This window comes from Rhea americana, unplaced genomic scaffold, assembly GCF_003343005.1.
Source record: "Rhea americana isolate MKP2758 unplaced genomic scaffold, rheAme1 scaffold_90, whole genome shotgun sequence".
NCBI classification, from domain to species: domain Eukaryota; kingdom Metazoa; phylum Chordata; class Aves; order Rheiformes; family Rheidae; genus Rhea; species Rhea americana.
In genome coordinates, this window is record NW_028187089.1 from 3,306,167 (window position 1) to 3,318,778 (window position 12,612).

Consider the following 12,612-nt stretch of genomic DNA (forward strand, 5'->3'; position numbering starts at 1 on the left):
TCTACCGGCAAGCGAAGCTTGTCCGTGCTGCCAGGGGCCAGCGGGGTTTACTGCGGGAGGCTGGGCCATCTTTTGGGGTAGCCAYGGGACAAAAGTGTCCCTGCTTGAACCTCGGGAGGGTTCAAGCCTCGGATGGGTGCTGCAAGGGGCTCTATGCCGGCTCAGCCCCACCTGTGAAGGAGGAGGCAGTGCCGGGCTCTGCTCTTCCCTCCCAGCTTTCTCAACTCCACCTGCTGAATTTGGAACTTAAAAACCCGCACGGCTAACTCAGAGCCTGCGGTTTTCATCTCGCGTCGGTAATGAATTCCCCAATAGGTATCCTCACCTTTCCACACCACTCCCTATTTTGCCTTTGTAGTGCGTGTGTCATGCAATCAGCCATTTYCTAACAAATCCCCACCCTGAGATTGTCCAAAAATTTAAAGTGAAGTTGTGCTTGCCAAACGCCCGTCCCCCGTTTCCCTCGTGCCTGTTACCCGTGGAGTACCGAGAATCGGTACTCCATATCCAGAACAAATCCTCAGCTTCCCCAAGGTTATTTTCTTAAATTCCTGGTTTCCTGCAGCCATGCCTCATTCCTGCAAGCCACATCCTTTTCCTTCTCCCCGCAGGGCAGGAGGTACCCAGAGGAGGAACTTAACAAGCACATTACAGGCATTAACAGTTTTGTGCTCCTTGGGGACGAGAAGAGCCCCAGAGTTTTCATTCCAAGCATTCCCAAGGACAAGCCAGAGGAAGAGCTGCTCAGCAGACCCTGCTTACACTGGAGATCCCAAACTTCCCAGAAAATGGGGCTGTCCCCAGAGTGCGACCACAGTCCAGGCAATCAGGCTCCCCAGGTGATGCCCTGGCTGCATTGATGGGCTGAAAGGCCCCCAACACTGTGTGTTGCCCTGACATGCATCAAGTTGAGAAATGTTGAAGGGAGAAGGAAATGGTGGGAGAACATTTTTTTCCTAAGAGTGGGGGGGGGGAACTCTATGCAAAAATAAAATGCAGCTGCCTGCAGTCATGTAAGTAAAAAAAATGCAGTGTTTGACTCTGCTGGGTATTTGTGTGGTCTGCCTAGCGCTTGTCTTAAGGTGGGGAGAGGGAGTTATTTCACATTAACTTCTGCTTTTTCTCATTAACCCCTGCAGGGCACTGTGTTTCCGATGAGCTGCCTGGCTGATGGTGTGAGGTTCAGTCTGGGGTGTGCAAGGGGAGTGTTAGTGCCTGTGGGTGCAATTTCGGTGGATCCCTGAGTGGGGGCAGCTTGCTGCTGCGTAGCCACAATGCCGCTTGCCACAGCATTGCCCGCTGCTGGCACAGCACATCCTAGCATTACCCCACAGCTGCCCCAAAATACTGCCTTTGGGAGTGTTTGGCCTCCCTTGAAGCCTTGCCCAAGATCTGACCATGAGCCTGAGCATTGCTGAACCCCACCTGTTCCCCTTTTCTTTTCCGTTTCCTTACAGCACGCAGGCCAAAACACCCCTTCTCCTCTGCAGTGCCGCTCAACAGCAACGTGGCGACTGCATTGGGGTTCATGGTAAAAGGAAAAGACATAAAAATGCTTCACTTTGAGGCTCCATAAAAGCCAGGAGCCTCCAGGCTGTTCGTGTCCTCCACCCTCTCCCTGCATGTGACTGCCTTCACGCCTGTGGTTCAGCACGGCACATTAAATCTTGCACCCACCAATTGCAGCGTTCAGCGAGATGGATGGACCCYGGCACTGCATCCAGCACTGCAGCAGGCTCGGGCTGCCGGTTCGTATGGGGCGGTGATGCCTCCAGCCAGGGGACACGTTATCCCCCTGCTCCTCTGCCTGGCCCTGCAGATCATCTGAGCTCAGTGCTACAGGCAAATGCCGGACACGGCAGAGGGAACAGCATTCCAAAACTGAGGGAAAAAAATGAACTTTTTATCGCCGTTGTCATGGAGACTGAAATAGATACAGGAACAGTTTGGTATTTTTCTCCCTTCTCCAGTCCCTGCCCTGGAAGGTCTTTCATGCCAAGGGCATGCAAACCCTCTGTGAMCTCCTTTGCGCCGCCAAATTTTCTGCCCGATGTCCCCACTACAGCACATGTCACCATGCCAACAGCCCCAGGAGCCGCTCTGCTCGTGCCTGCTGCCTGGCAGCGATTTTGGGCAACGCCTCAATGCCTGCGGACCCATGTTTCCACCCGCCGTGTGCGGTTTTGCATCACTGCAACCCACTCCCCCAAGCTCGAGGAAAAGGATTTCCACCACGTCGTGGATTTCCATGTCTCCAGCCACTGCGACGGGCCCTTTCCCACTAGCCAGCACAGGTGACCGGAGAGCTGAAATGGGGCTGCTCTGGGGAAAGCTCAGTCAAACAAGCGCTCTTGTGTGGACTCCCCAGCAGTGGGGGGTGCAGAAGGAGCTTGAGGGTCTCCAGCCCAAGCTCCCACCATACCCACTGCCAGCTCTGGATGGCCAGCATCACCGTTTCTGGTGATGCTGGTCGGGGCTGGTGCTTCTGCCTCGACGGGCTCCATGGCGTGGGTGCTGGCCCCATTAACTGGTATGAGCAAAGCAGGAGAGATAGTGGGGCGCTGGGCCATCCTTCTACCCCCACAGGGTTCTGCAAACTCTGTCATCTCCCCTGAAGAGGACCCCGTTGCTCTGCTCTCTTGGGTCACCCCAAAGCATGCATGTCAGCTGTCACCCTTACTAGCTTTACAAGTTGAAGAGGTAAGTGTCTGCTAAAATTCCCTCCCACTGAGTGCCATGAAAGTCACGCTCCAGGGAATAATCCATCAGCAATCATGCAGACTCTAAAAAGCATGCTTTAGGTCAGGCTGAGTCTTTTATTTTTCATCTCCTGAGAGCCCAAAAGGAACTGTGTCCCGTGCGGGCAGGATGGCTCCTTGTGGTGCCACCAAGCAGCAGGAAACAAATGCAAGTTTAAACAAGTTGCGCAGCCCTGAGGGAGCAGGCGTGAAATGCGCAGGACGGGCTCTGGCTCTGGTCCTTTCTGCCCACGAGATGAGGAAACCAAACTTTTTGGCAGCTTTTAAAGCAGATCCCGATGCTCGGGCACCTTAGCCCCGAAGGCCTCAGGTGCTCCTGCTCCCCGGCAGGCTCCCCGGCAGGCTCCCCAGCCCCTTTCAGGCGGCAGAGCCCAGCTCCCGAAGAACACAGCCCCCCACGCCCGCCGCCGCCACGGCGGCTTCCGGAGCCGCAAAGCCTCGAAGCGCAACGTGCACGGAAGGCACCCGCCGCCGCCGCGGGAGCGCGCCTGCGCGCCAGACACTCCCCCCCCCCGGCCGCCGCGGGAGCGCGCCTGCGCACCGTACCCCACCCCACCCCCGGCCGCCCCGCCCCGGCGCGGCTCGCTCCGTCCCCTCACCGCTCTCCGGGCCCCGCTGCCACGGCAACGGGTGGCGTCACGCGCAGCGGGGCGGGACGGGAGGAAGCGCGGTGGGTTGTTTCGACAGCCGCAGCAGCCTGTGCGGCAGTGGCGGCGAGCTTTACGGCGGGCCGTGCGGCAGTGGCGGCGAGCTTTACGGCGGGGCTCTCGTGCGGCGCCATGGTGGAGGAGGACTGGCTTGGCGTCGAGGCGGCCGTGAGCGCCAGCGAGGATGAGGTGAGGTGAAGGGACTGGGCTGCTTMCACGGAGGCTCCCCAGCGGCTAGCCAGCGCCGTGTGCCCCAGAGCGGCCGCGGCGGAGAGTGGGCGGCCTGGCCGGCGGCGAGGACGCAAGCCGGCGGGGAGGCCGTTCGGTCAGTGTGCGCTGGGGAGCAGCGCTGGGCCCCGGGGCGGCCGGCTGGGGCCGTGGCCCCATCTGCATGGCCGCCCGCTAGGGCGTTGCTCTGCAGACCTGACCTCCTTGTAACTATGTCTGCTGTGCTAGGGGGCGGAGGAGGATGACGAACGACGGCATCAGCAGCTCCTGGAGGCAGTTAGCTCCCTCTCCGGACAGAAGCGGTGAGTTTTGGGGTGTCTGAAGGACTCTTCTCAGCGGCTTGGCCCTGGGGCTCCTCCTAGAGCCAAGCTGTGTTTCCTCGCTATTGAGTTTGTAAGGCTGCACAGAATTACTTTGAAAGAGGGGAGAAGAAAAGGCTCTTAATTCCTTTTTCTCTTGGTATTGTCTCCTTTGCCACTACCACAGTGACATGAAGGAGGAGAAGCATATATGGGGTACACAAATAGCCTTTTAATTTATTTGTTTGCTTTCTGTTGCAGGCGGAAGCTGGTAGAGCGTACAGAGGCAAGCGTGCAGGTATCCGAGTTCAACGTCAGCTGCAAAGGTGAGATATCTCTGGGAAGGCCTGCAGAGCTCCTGCTGTCAAACTGGGTCGTTGTTTCACCAGCTCAAGGTCGACAGCTTGGAGTTTGCTGTGTCTGCGCTGGATCAGTGGGCTGCATGCAGCTACAGCCCATGGTGCCACTTGGCTCAGCACTGCTGAGCCATGTTGACATGCTGGACTTTGTCTAGGCGCTGGGGAGAAGCTGGTTCTGTCTGAGCTCCTGCAGCCTATCAAGGCCAAATCTGTGCTGAGCAGTGTGAAGAAAGAGCTGAACAGAGTGAAGCAGAAAAAGGCAGTAGAGCTACCACTCAGCAAAGAGGAGGCAGAGCGGGTAAGTGGGCCTGTGCAGGCTGCCAGGCAGCAGAGGGAGTGGTGAGGGAGGAAGCTCTGGCCTTAAGGGGCTGTAGGGTTGAGCCCATGAGTGCATCTCTACTCTGTAATGCTGACTGGCTTTTCTTGTTCTTCAAGTCAGGTGCTTTTCTCTATTCATAGTTTTCTTTTTCTTGTCCCTGTTACTGCAGGTCGTGAGAGAAGCTGCCTATGTTAGGACCTCTAAAGATATTGGCAAATGGCAACAGGTGGTTTTACAGAACCGACGAGCAGAGCAGCTGGTTTTTCCCATGAAGCAGGAGGTTGTGGCAGTTGCACCCCTGGAGCAAGTGGTTTCAGCTTGGAAGGTGGGTGCTGTCRTGTGTCTGCTGGTAGTATGTAGTTGTCATAGGGCTTTCTGAAGGGTCTGCTAGGAGGAGCTTGATTTCTGGCTGTGCTGGACGGGGTCACATAGGTCTGAGAGACAGCTGATCTGTAGCTGAGGGTCTAGTCAGGCAGCTACATACTGAGCTTGGGAGCATTAAAAGGGAAGTTCTTCCTGTTCCGCATATGTAGCAGATGTGCGGCCCCTATCTGAGGGAGGCCAGGCTAGGCAGGGAGTATGCAGATGGTTCAGAGCCCGCTCTATGCCCTGTTGGGCAAAGACCTGTCTCCTCTTTTTAGTRTTTTTCTGTCTGAGGCACAGGGGAGAAACTTGATGTTTCCTAATTTCTCCACTGAGCTAGATGCCCTGTGAGTAGCCACTTGTGCTGAGGGTAGAGAGGGTTTTTGTTCTACCAAATTCTACACCACATCTATTTGTATATTTTTTCCCTGTGAAAGAATAATGCTTTTGGCTTTGAACGTGCCTTCTCCTGCAGATTGTGTGATTTGGCAGGAAAGACACTTTCATTCCTGGTGAGTTTTCCTAGGTATCCTTAGGTGGATAGGTGGGAAGTGGACCTCACTGATTTCCCAACCTCACAAGCACTCACCTTGATCTGGTGCCAGAGACTGCCTTTCAGGTCCAAAGCTCCCTTGCTGTTTCAGTTGGATGTAGCATCACCTGCTTTTCCTTCTGAGCACCCATTATGCTTTTTTCCCAGAAACAAGGGTAGGAGGGATGTCCTTTGTGTGGGCTGGTACCTTGGCAACTCTCTTGCTGTGTTGTGTGGGACTGTGAGGGGGACTGTGAATGCGACCCCAGGGAGGAGGGGACCTTGCTTGTCTATGCTCTCCAGTGGACCTGCTCAAGGACATTGGGAAGGGTGGAGGGAGTGGGGTAGGTGCTGGATCATGCAGTTCTTTCCTCGTCATGGTCTTGCTGCCTGTTCTGTCCCCCACAACAGCCCCGGACTCCTCTGGAGCAGGAGATCTTTGGGCTGCTCCACAAAACGCAGCAGCCCATCACAGACCCGCTGCTGACACCACAGGAGAAAGCCTCGCTGCAGGCGATGAGCCTGGAGGAGGTTAGTGCTTTCTTTCACACTCTCACCCTACCTCTGGAGGCTCTGGAGGTCAGGCTCCTTGGAGCTTGACCTTACTGTTTGTTCCCTGGCAGGCTCGACAGCGGCGAGCAGAGCTGCAGAAGGCTCGGGTCCTGCAGTCATACTATGAAGCCAAGGCTCGTCGAGAGAAGAAGATCAAGAGCAAGAAGTAAGGCTTTCCCRTTGCCATACTTTGTGCATTTTGGGAGGGTTGGAGCCAGCCATGTCTGGTGGCAGTGGATTGGTGAGATATGGAGGAAGGCCCCTGGGGTCTGTGACACATCAGGCAACAGTTTAAAATACTGCTGGGAAACTGTGCTGCCACCTGCACAAAACAGTGCCACCTGCCTCAGAGGATGTCTGTGCGCTTGTGCGTCTGCCCAGAACCGTTGAGTTCTCACTTGCTGGCTCTTCGCTCTTGCGCTGCAGGTACCATCGAGTACTGAAAAAGAGCAAGAAACGCAAGGCCTTGAAAGAATTTGAGCTGCTGCGGAAGTCAGATCCCGAGGCTGCCTTGGCAAAGCTGGAAGAACTGGAGCAACTCAGGATGGAGGTGCTGGTTCTACTCTGCTCCCCTGTCCTTTAGGACYTCTCTGCCGCCAAGGTCACTCTTTYTGATGCTTCTCCCTTCTTGTCTCCCAGGAGCGGATGAGCCTTAAGCACCAGAACAAGGGGAAATGGGCCCGCTCCAGGGCCATTATTGCTAAGTATGATCTGGAGGTGAGACACGGAGTGGGGAAGGGCGAGATGCCTGGGGTGGCACGAAGCTGGGCCATGTTGTTTCTGGCCTGTTAAAAACATTTCAGTCCCCTTCTAGGCCCGCAAGGCCATGCAAGAGCAGTTGGCCAAGAATAAGGAGCTGATGCGGAAAGTGCAGGTGGAGCTGCCTGAGGAGGAGCCAGGCGATGTGCCTGCAGAGGACCTCGTGCCCGAGTCTGTCCCTGCTGTCCGCGTGGATGCCGGCGCAGCTAATCCCTGGATGCTGGGCAAGCCCAGCAGCCCAGCCAAGGAGCCTGAGGTGCAGGAGGACCTTGGAGATGTTACAGAGCCTGCTGCTGCAGAGAGCAAGGAGGAGATGTCAGAGGAGGAGATGTCAGAGGAGGAGGCCTTGCTACAGGACTTTGAGCAGAAACGGCACGTGCGGCAACAGCAGGCAGTGAGCCCTAAGCTGCGAGGTGAGGAGCTCGTAGCCTAGAGTACTGTGGCCTTGTGTGCCACAAGGCTCAGCAAAGTGGGAGCTGTGGGGCCTGTATCTTTACACAGCTGTTCCCCTCCCTCCCTCACTCCCTGCTCATGGTCTGATCATTTCTCACCCTTTGCCTCCATCCATAGGTGCTGATAGGACAGAGGTGGTATCTGAGCTGCCAGAGGATATCTCCGTTGACCCCATCTGCACCAAAGAGCAGATGAGCATGAGGATCAAGCAGCCTTCCCAGGTGCAGGACAAGGTCTTACTGTTAGAGCAGCCAAGACGTGTGCAGACAATGGAGGATATCGAGGCTTTGGCTTTGGAGGAGTGTGCAGAAGACCAAGAAATACCAGTGGCCACAGGAACAGGGAAGAGAGTGCACCAGCAGGAGGAAGGCAGAGCTGAGGATAGGCAAGCCAAGAAACCAAAGGTCAAGAAGAAGAGGATCATCAGTTTGCAGGCCGTGCTAGCTGGAAAGTCCCAGGAGATCCAGTGCCCCAGCCTGCCCGTGGCCGTGGAGGAGGAGGTGAGCAGCGCAGGCCTGTCCCACTGGGGCCCAGAGCAGGGCTGGCTGCAGAGCACTGACCTTTCTGTTCACAGGAGGGTGGCATCGACCAGAGAGGAGTGATCACAGAGGCCTTTGCCGGGGATGACGTGGTCGCTGACTTTCGCCAGGAGAAGCGTAAGGCAGAGCAGGCTGGGAAGCCACAGCCAGTGAACTTGGTGCTGCCAGGCTGGGGCGAGTGGGGAGGCACAGGACTAAAGCCCAGCAAAAAGAAAATGAAACGGTGAGTGTGGGAGAGGCATGGCAAAGTGTCTCAGCCCAGTGCCAGGGCCTGACATCTTCGCTTGTCCGGCAGGTTCCTGCTCAAGCCACCTCCAGCACCTCCCAGAAAAGACCAGCAATTGCCCCACGTCATCATCAGTGAGCAGCGCAACATCCACGCAGCAGCACATCAGGTGGGGTGGGATGGCGTGTGGCTGCAGGGGGCAGCAGCAGTGAGCACTGTGGCCGCAGCACCCAGGCTGGCCCTGTGTCTGGGCTTCGTGAATCCCTTCTTGTAGAAGGGCTGTGCCGAGTTTTCAGCTTTGACAATCCAAAAGCCAGCAGCAGGATAGTGGAGGAAGGAATTTACATCACCATTCCTATGACTTATTTCTCCTGCTGCTGTGCTAAGCATTCTGGGGCCTGCTAGAGATCAGAGATGAGGGGGCTGGAGCAGGGCAGGAGACTGGGCACACAGTGTGAAGTGGTTGTGGACCAGTGGGAATCCCTGCCCACGTGGCATGAAAGCAGCCCCCAGGGCACTAGGCCAGGCAGCTGCATCTTAGCCAAGCCGTGCTCTCTCCCCACAGGTCAGCGAGCTGCCTTTTCCCTTTGAGAAGCACCAGCAGTTTGAGCAGAGCATCCGGACACCTGTGGGCCCCACGTGGAACACACAGCGTGCATTCCAGAAGCTGACTGCCCCGCGCATCGTCACCCGAGCAGGCCACATCATCCAGCCCATCTCCGCTGAGAATGTTCCCTCTCTGGCCGCAGCAGCCAGCAGCAGAGCCAAGGCAGCACTCGAGCTTGTGCCCAAGCAGAGAGAACAACTCTCTCGGCCCCTTCACCCGCATAAGAGAGCCCGATAGCTCTGTGCTCTTGTGGCTGCTGTGTGGACTGGCCTGTGTGCCTGCTAGGGGAGCAGAGCAAGGGGTGGTGCAGTGACAGGGCTGTTGCTGTGCTGCAGCGAGGTTCGCTGTCACGTCCATTATTCACTAATACTTCCTCCGTAATAAGATGCCTTGTCAGTGCAGTGTGCATTGCTCCCCTGCCAGCGCCCTTGGGCCAGGACCACAGGTGCCTTCTTGCTTCTGTTTCAGTCCCTCCTACCTGTGCTCAGGGACCTACATGGGGCAGGAAGTAAGATGGGTGAATGGTACTGATGCAATGAGAACTTGCTTCATGTCAAGCCCATGAGGTACAGCTTGTGGGTGGAAGTGCATAAAGGAGATGGAGCAGGCACAAGTGCCCTGCCAGTGCAGGGCTGGATTCACCCTGCCCCTCGTTCCTCTGTTTTTCAGAGCCCATTTTTATATGTATTTTTTTAATCTTGTTTCAATTGGCTTTCCTACTGCCTGCTCTGCTAAGCCTGTCCTCAGCAGAGTCTGGCCATGTTGTACCACACCTCATGCCCTCCTGCTGCTCAAAAGTGACTTCTGGCTGTCTCTAATAAACCTGGTTAAGTGGAAAACTGGTTTCCAAGGTCATGCTACTGTTCTATGCATGTTGGGAGCTGGCTCTGCCCCCAAAGCAGCCATCCTGCCCTCCTCCTGCCCATCTCTGTCTTCCTRTGACAGAGCCTAGCCTCCCTCCTGTATCTGCACTGCTGTTCTTGTCAGCTTCTGTCCTCCTCAGAGGATGGTGAATGTGATGTTTGATGCAACTCCCTCCACCAGGCTGGCAAGGGGAAGTGCTGGAGAGAGACAGTGAAATAGGAGCAGGCACGGAGACCTGCAGGTCTCTCCCCCCTCTTCCCACATGTGCTGTGTTCATGTCAACTGGAGAAACACTCCATCTCGGGCGAAGGAGGGACTTCAGGAGCTGGAGCCAGAGCTGTTTCTGTTCCCAAGAAACATGTCCCTCACGCTGAGGATGCCTCCCCCCATGTTGGCACCACGACATGCCTGGGGAAACAGCCAGGCTGGCTGCCTGGGCAATTTGGGGCTAGAGTTGCTGTGCTGGGTGAGCTGCAGTGCAGGCTTTCTCTCCTGCAGCTGGGCTCTGCTGTGGGGCCAGGAGTAGGACTCTCACACAGGTGGGATGCAGGGTGAGAGCTGCCAGCCCTGTGACACCCTTGGCCCCACGGTTTCTGTTGTTCTCGCTGCTGCAAACACATCAGGCTCTTCCGCTCTGCTCAGCAGCATCCTCCCTTCTCAGCGTGGAGGAGGATCAAGCTGCTACGGACTAGTAGGGGAGTTGGGTCTGTCCATAGCCCAGGCTGTGTGCTTGCTAGGGCTGCAGGGACCTGACTGGGGAATTGCTGGCCCTGCGTGGTAGCATGTCCCCTTGCAGTGGGGGCACCATTGCATTGCATGAATTAACCCAGCGCTGAAAAAAACGAAAGGAAGTAGTTTCCACGCTGTGATACTGAAGAGCCCTGCACTGGGCTGGTGGCCTCAGCTCAAACACCAGCTTCCCCCTGGCTCGGCCACCCTAAATCACCATGGAAAACCTCTGCTCCTGGCCTCAGGTGGCATCACCGGGAGAGGAACGAGGTAGGGGGAGTTTCTTGTTTGCTGTAGTAAAAGCTGAAGCACCCCACAGCCCAGGGAAGGCAGTGCCCAGCACAGTGGTGTGCATGGTCTGGCTCTGCATGCCAACCAGCTGCCCCTGGGGATCCTCGCTGGTGCCAGCAGCTAGCGTGGCACAGCTCGCTGGGGCTGGGCAGAGCATGGTGCCAGCAGCACTCAACGCGCTGCCCTAGCTCACTCTCTGCCTCGCCATCTGCTTTACTGGGCCAGCTGTCCTGCTTTCCAGCGACCCAGGCTGGAGGGCTAGGGGTCTCTTTGGCCCTGTTGTCCCCTAGCACTTCCCCAGCTGCAGAACCTGCCCGGACAGTGCGCCTAGCGTCCACTGACGCAGCGAGCAGGACCATCTGGGTACAGGGCAGAGATCACCTTCACGCAGCTTGTGCTGTTGTGCATGAGTATGGCAGCAATGTGATGGCAGGAATGAGACACTGGGTGACACTTCAGGGCCTGGATGGACCCTCAGGTGGCCCAGGGGGCTCTAGGTTGGCAGAATGTGAACCATCAGCCCTGGGTATAGAGCTCATTCACCTGGCCAGTCCCTGCTGTTCCAAGCTGGGGCTCTGTCCCTCTGCTGGCAGTGCCAACTCTCCAGGCGGTGACCTCATGCCCACCTCATTCCCAGCCCTGGCATTAGCAGGATGTCTCAGGGCCCTGAGCGCCACTCCCAGAGCTGGGCCAGCAACCTCAGCTTGAAGGCTCRGGTGGGAAGGGCCCACGGGAGGCCTTGAGACCAGACCCTGCTCAGAGCAGAATCCTCAAGGCTGTCTCCAGCCAACATTTGTCTCTGAAGATGAAGAATCTCCCGCCTCTCTGTCCTCCATCTCAATATTTTACCAGCCTCATGATGAAGAATTTTTCCTTATATCTAGCGGAACCATCTTCTGCTCTAATTTGTGCCACTTGCCTCACACTGTGATGCTGTGCAACTCCGAGGAAAGTGACCAAGGCCCAACAAGTCTGTTTCCTGCGCTGGCCCTGCCACAAGCTCAGCTGGGCTCTCCGCATCTGCCCCACAGCAGCAGGGATGCTTCCCATTGGGGCTGAGACAGCAATGGAAACACGGGGCACCAGAGCAATACATTCCTGGGGCACTGATCTTGGAGAGGACCAGGTAGCTTTGAGGCTCTCCTGAGCCATGACCACTTGAAGCAGCTATCAAGACCTGGCCACATGCTGCCCCCTGGTTTGAAGGCTGACTCATGCTGAATTTTTGATGGTGAATCCTGCATTGTGAGCATGGATGATATATGGACAGCGTTGAGAGAGAATAGCTTCAAGCTGCAGTGCTGGATGTGCCTGTTTCTGCAAGTAAGGGCACTGCTGGTCCAGGCTGGGCTTGAACTGGGGCTTCTAGGATCCAGAAATGCTTCAAAAATATATGCTGAATGTACCCACATGAGCAGCTGGGCATGAGTTACATCTGGAAGCCAGCTGCAGTGGACTCCCTAGACCTGCCAGGGAAGGTCAGCATAGAGCACATGGTCATCGCCATGTGTTAACCAAATCAAACCACATGAACTCTTCCCTGCTGCAGCACTAGCTAAGGGTGTCAACAGCGGAGAGATTTGGAGAGCTTTCCTGGGAACAGGACATTGTTTAGGCAAATGGGACTGCCCTTTCATTGGGCAGTGGATGGTTTGTTCCCCTCAAGCTGAGTGGAGAGAAGGAAGCAAAATCCAATGGAGGATGGTGGAGAGATTATTTCTTCTCTCGGGCCATTTGGCAAGACTGGGGCAACTCATCCATTGGACCCAGGCCATCACTCAGCAGGAGCACTGCATGGGGCCTGCATTATCTGGGACCAGGAGCTGCATGGGGTGGGTGAAGATGTGCACTTTTGCTGGTAGCCTGTGTGTGGAATGGATGAAGACCCACTTCCACGCTGTGGAAGGACTGAAGGACTACCTGGAAGATGGAAGACAGGAGACACCCTGGGGCACAGCACCAATGCACCAGAGGCAGGACCCTGGGGTGGAAGCAGACACATTAATCCGGCTTCCAGCTCTGCTCGACACCACGTTGCTGAAGCTGCTTGCCCAGACCTAAGCCTCATCCCTCTACCGCCACGCGT

General features: G+C 56.4%; 1 protein-coding gene across 1 annotated transcript; it reads left to right on the forward strand.

Annotated features, from left to right (window-relative positions):
* The first annotated feature begins 3,479 nt into the window (after nt 1–3,479).
* UTP14A (UTP14A small subunit processome component) lies at nt 3,480–9,481 on the forward strand. Its single transcript, XM_085324267.1, has 14 exons — nt 3,480–3,595; nt 3,863–3,936; nt 4,195–4,259; nt 4,448–4,590; nt 4,781–4,936; nt 5,918–6,037; nt 6,130–6,224; nt 6,485–6,608; nt 6,698–6,775; nt 6,873–7,230; nt 7,388–7,770; nt 7,845–8,032; nt 8,105–8,204; nt 8,601–9,481. Exons 1-14 carry the CDS (start codon nt 3,539–3,541, stop codon nt 8,877–8,879), a joined length of 2,220 nt encoding a protein of 739 aa, XP_085180393.1. The 5' UTR covers nt 3,480–3,538; the 3' UTR covers nt 8,880–9,481.
* Nucleotides 9,482–12,612: the final 3,131 nt, after the last annotated feature.

Excerpts from the sequence above, each read along its gene's own strand:
- UTP14A (XM_085324267.1), top strand. The coding sequence starts at position 3,539 with ATGGTGGAGGAGGACTGGCTTGGCGTCGAGGCGGCCGTGAGCGCCAGC. Across the intron at positions 4,260-4,447 it reads GTTCAACGTCAGCTGCAAAG|GCGCTGGGGAGAAGCTGGTT; the intron begins GTGAGATATCTC and ends GACTTTGTCTAG. Across the intron at positions 6,225-6,484 it reads AAGAAGATCAAGAGCAAGAA|GTACCATCGAGTACTGAAAA; the intron begins GTAAGGCTTTCC and ends CTTGCGCTGCAG.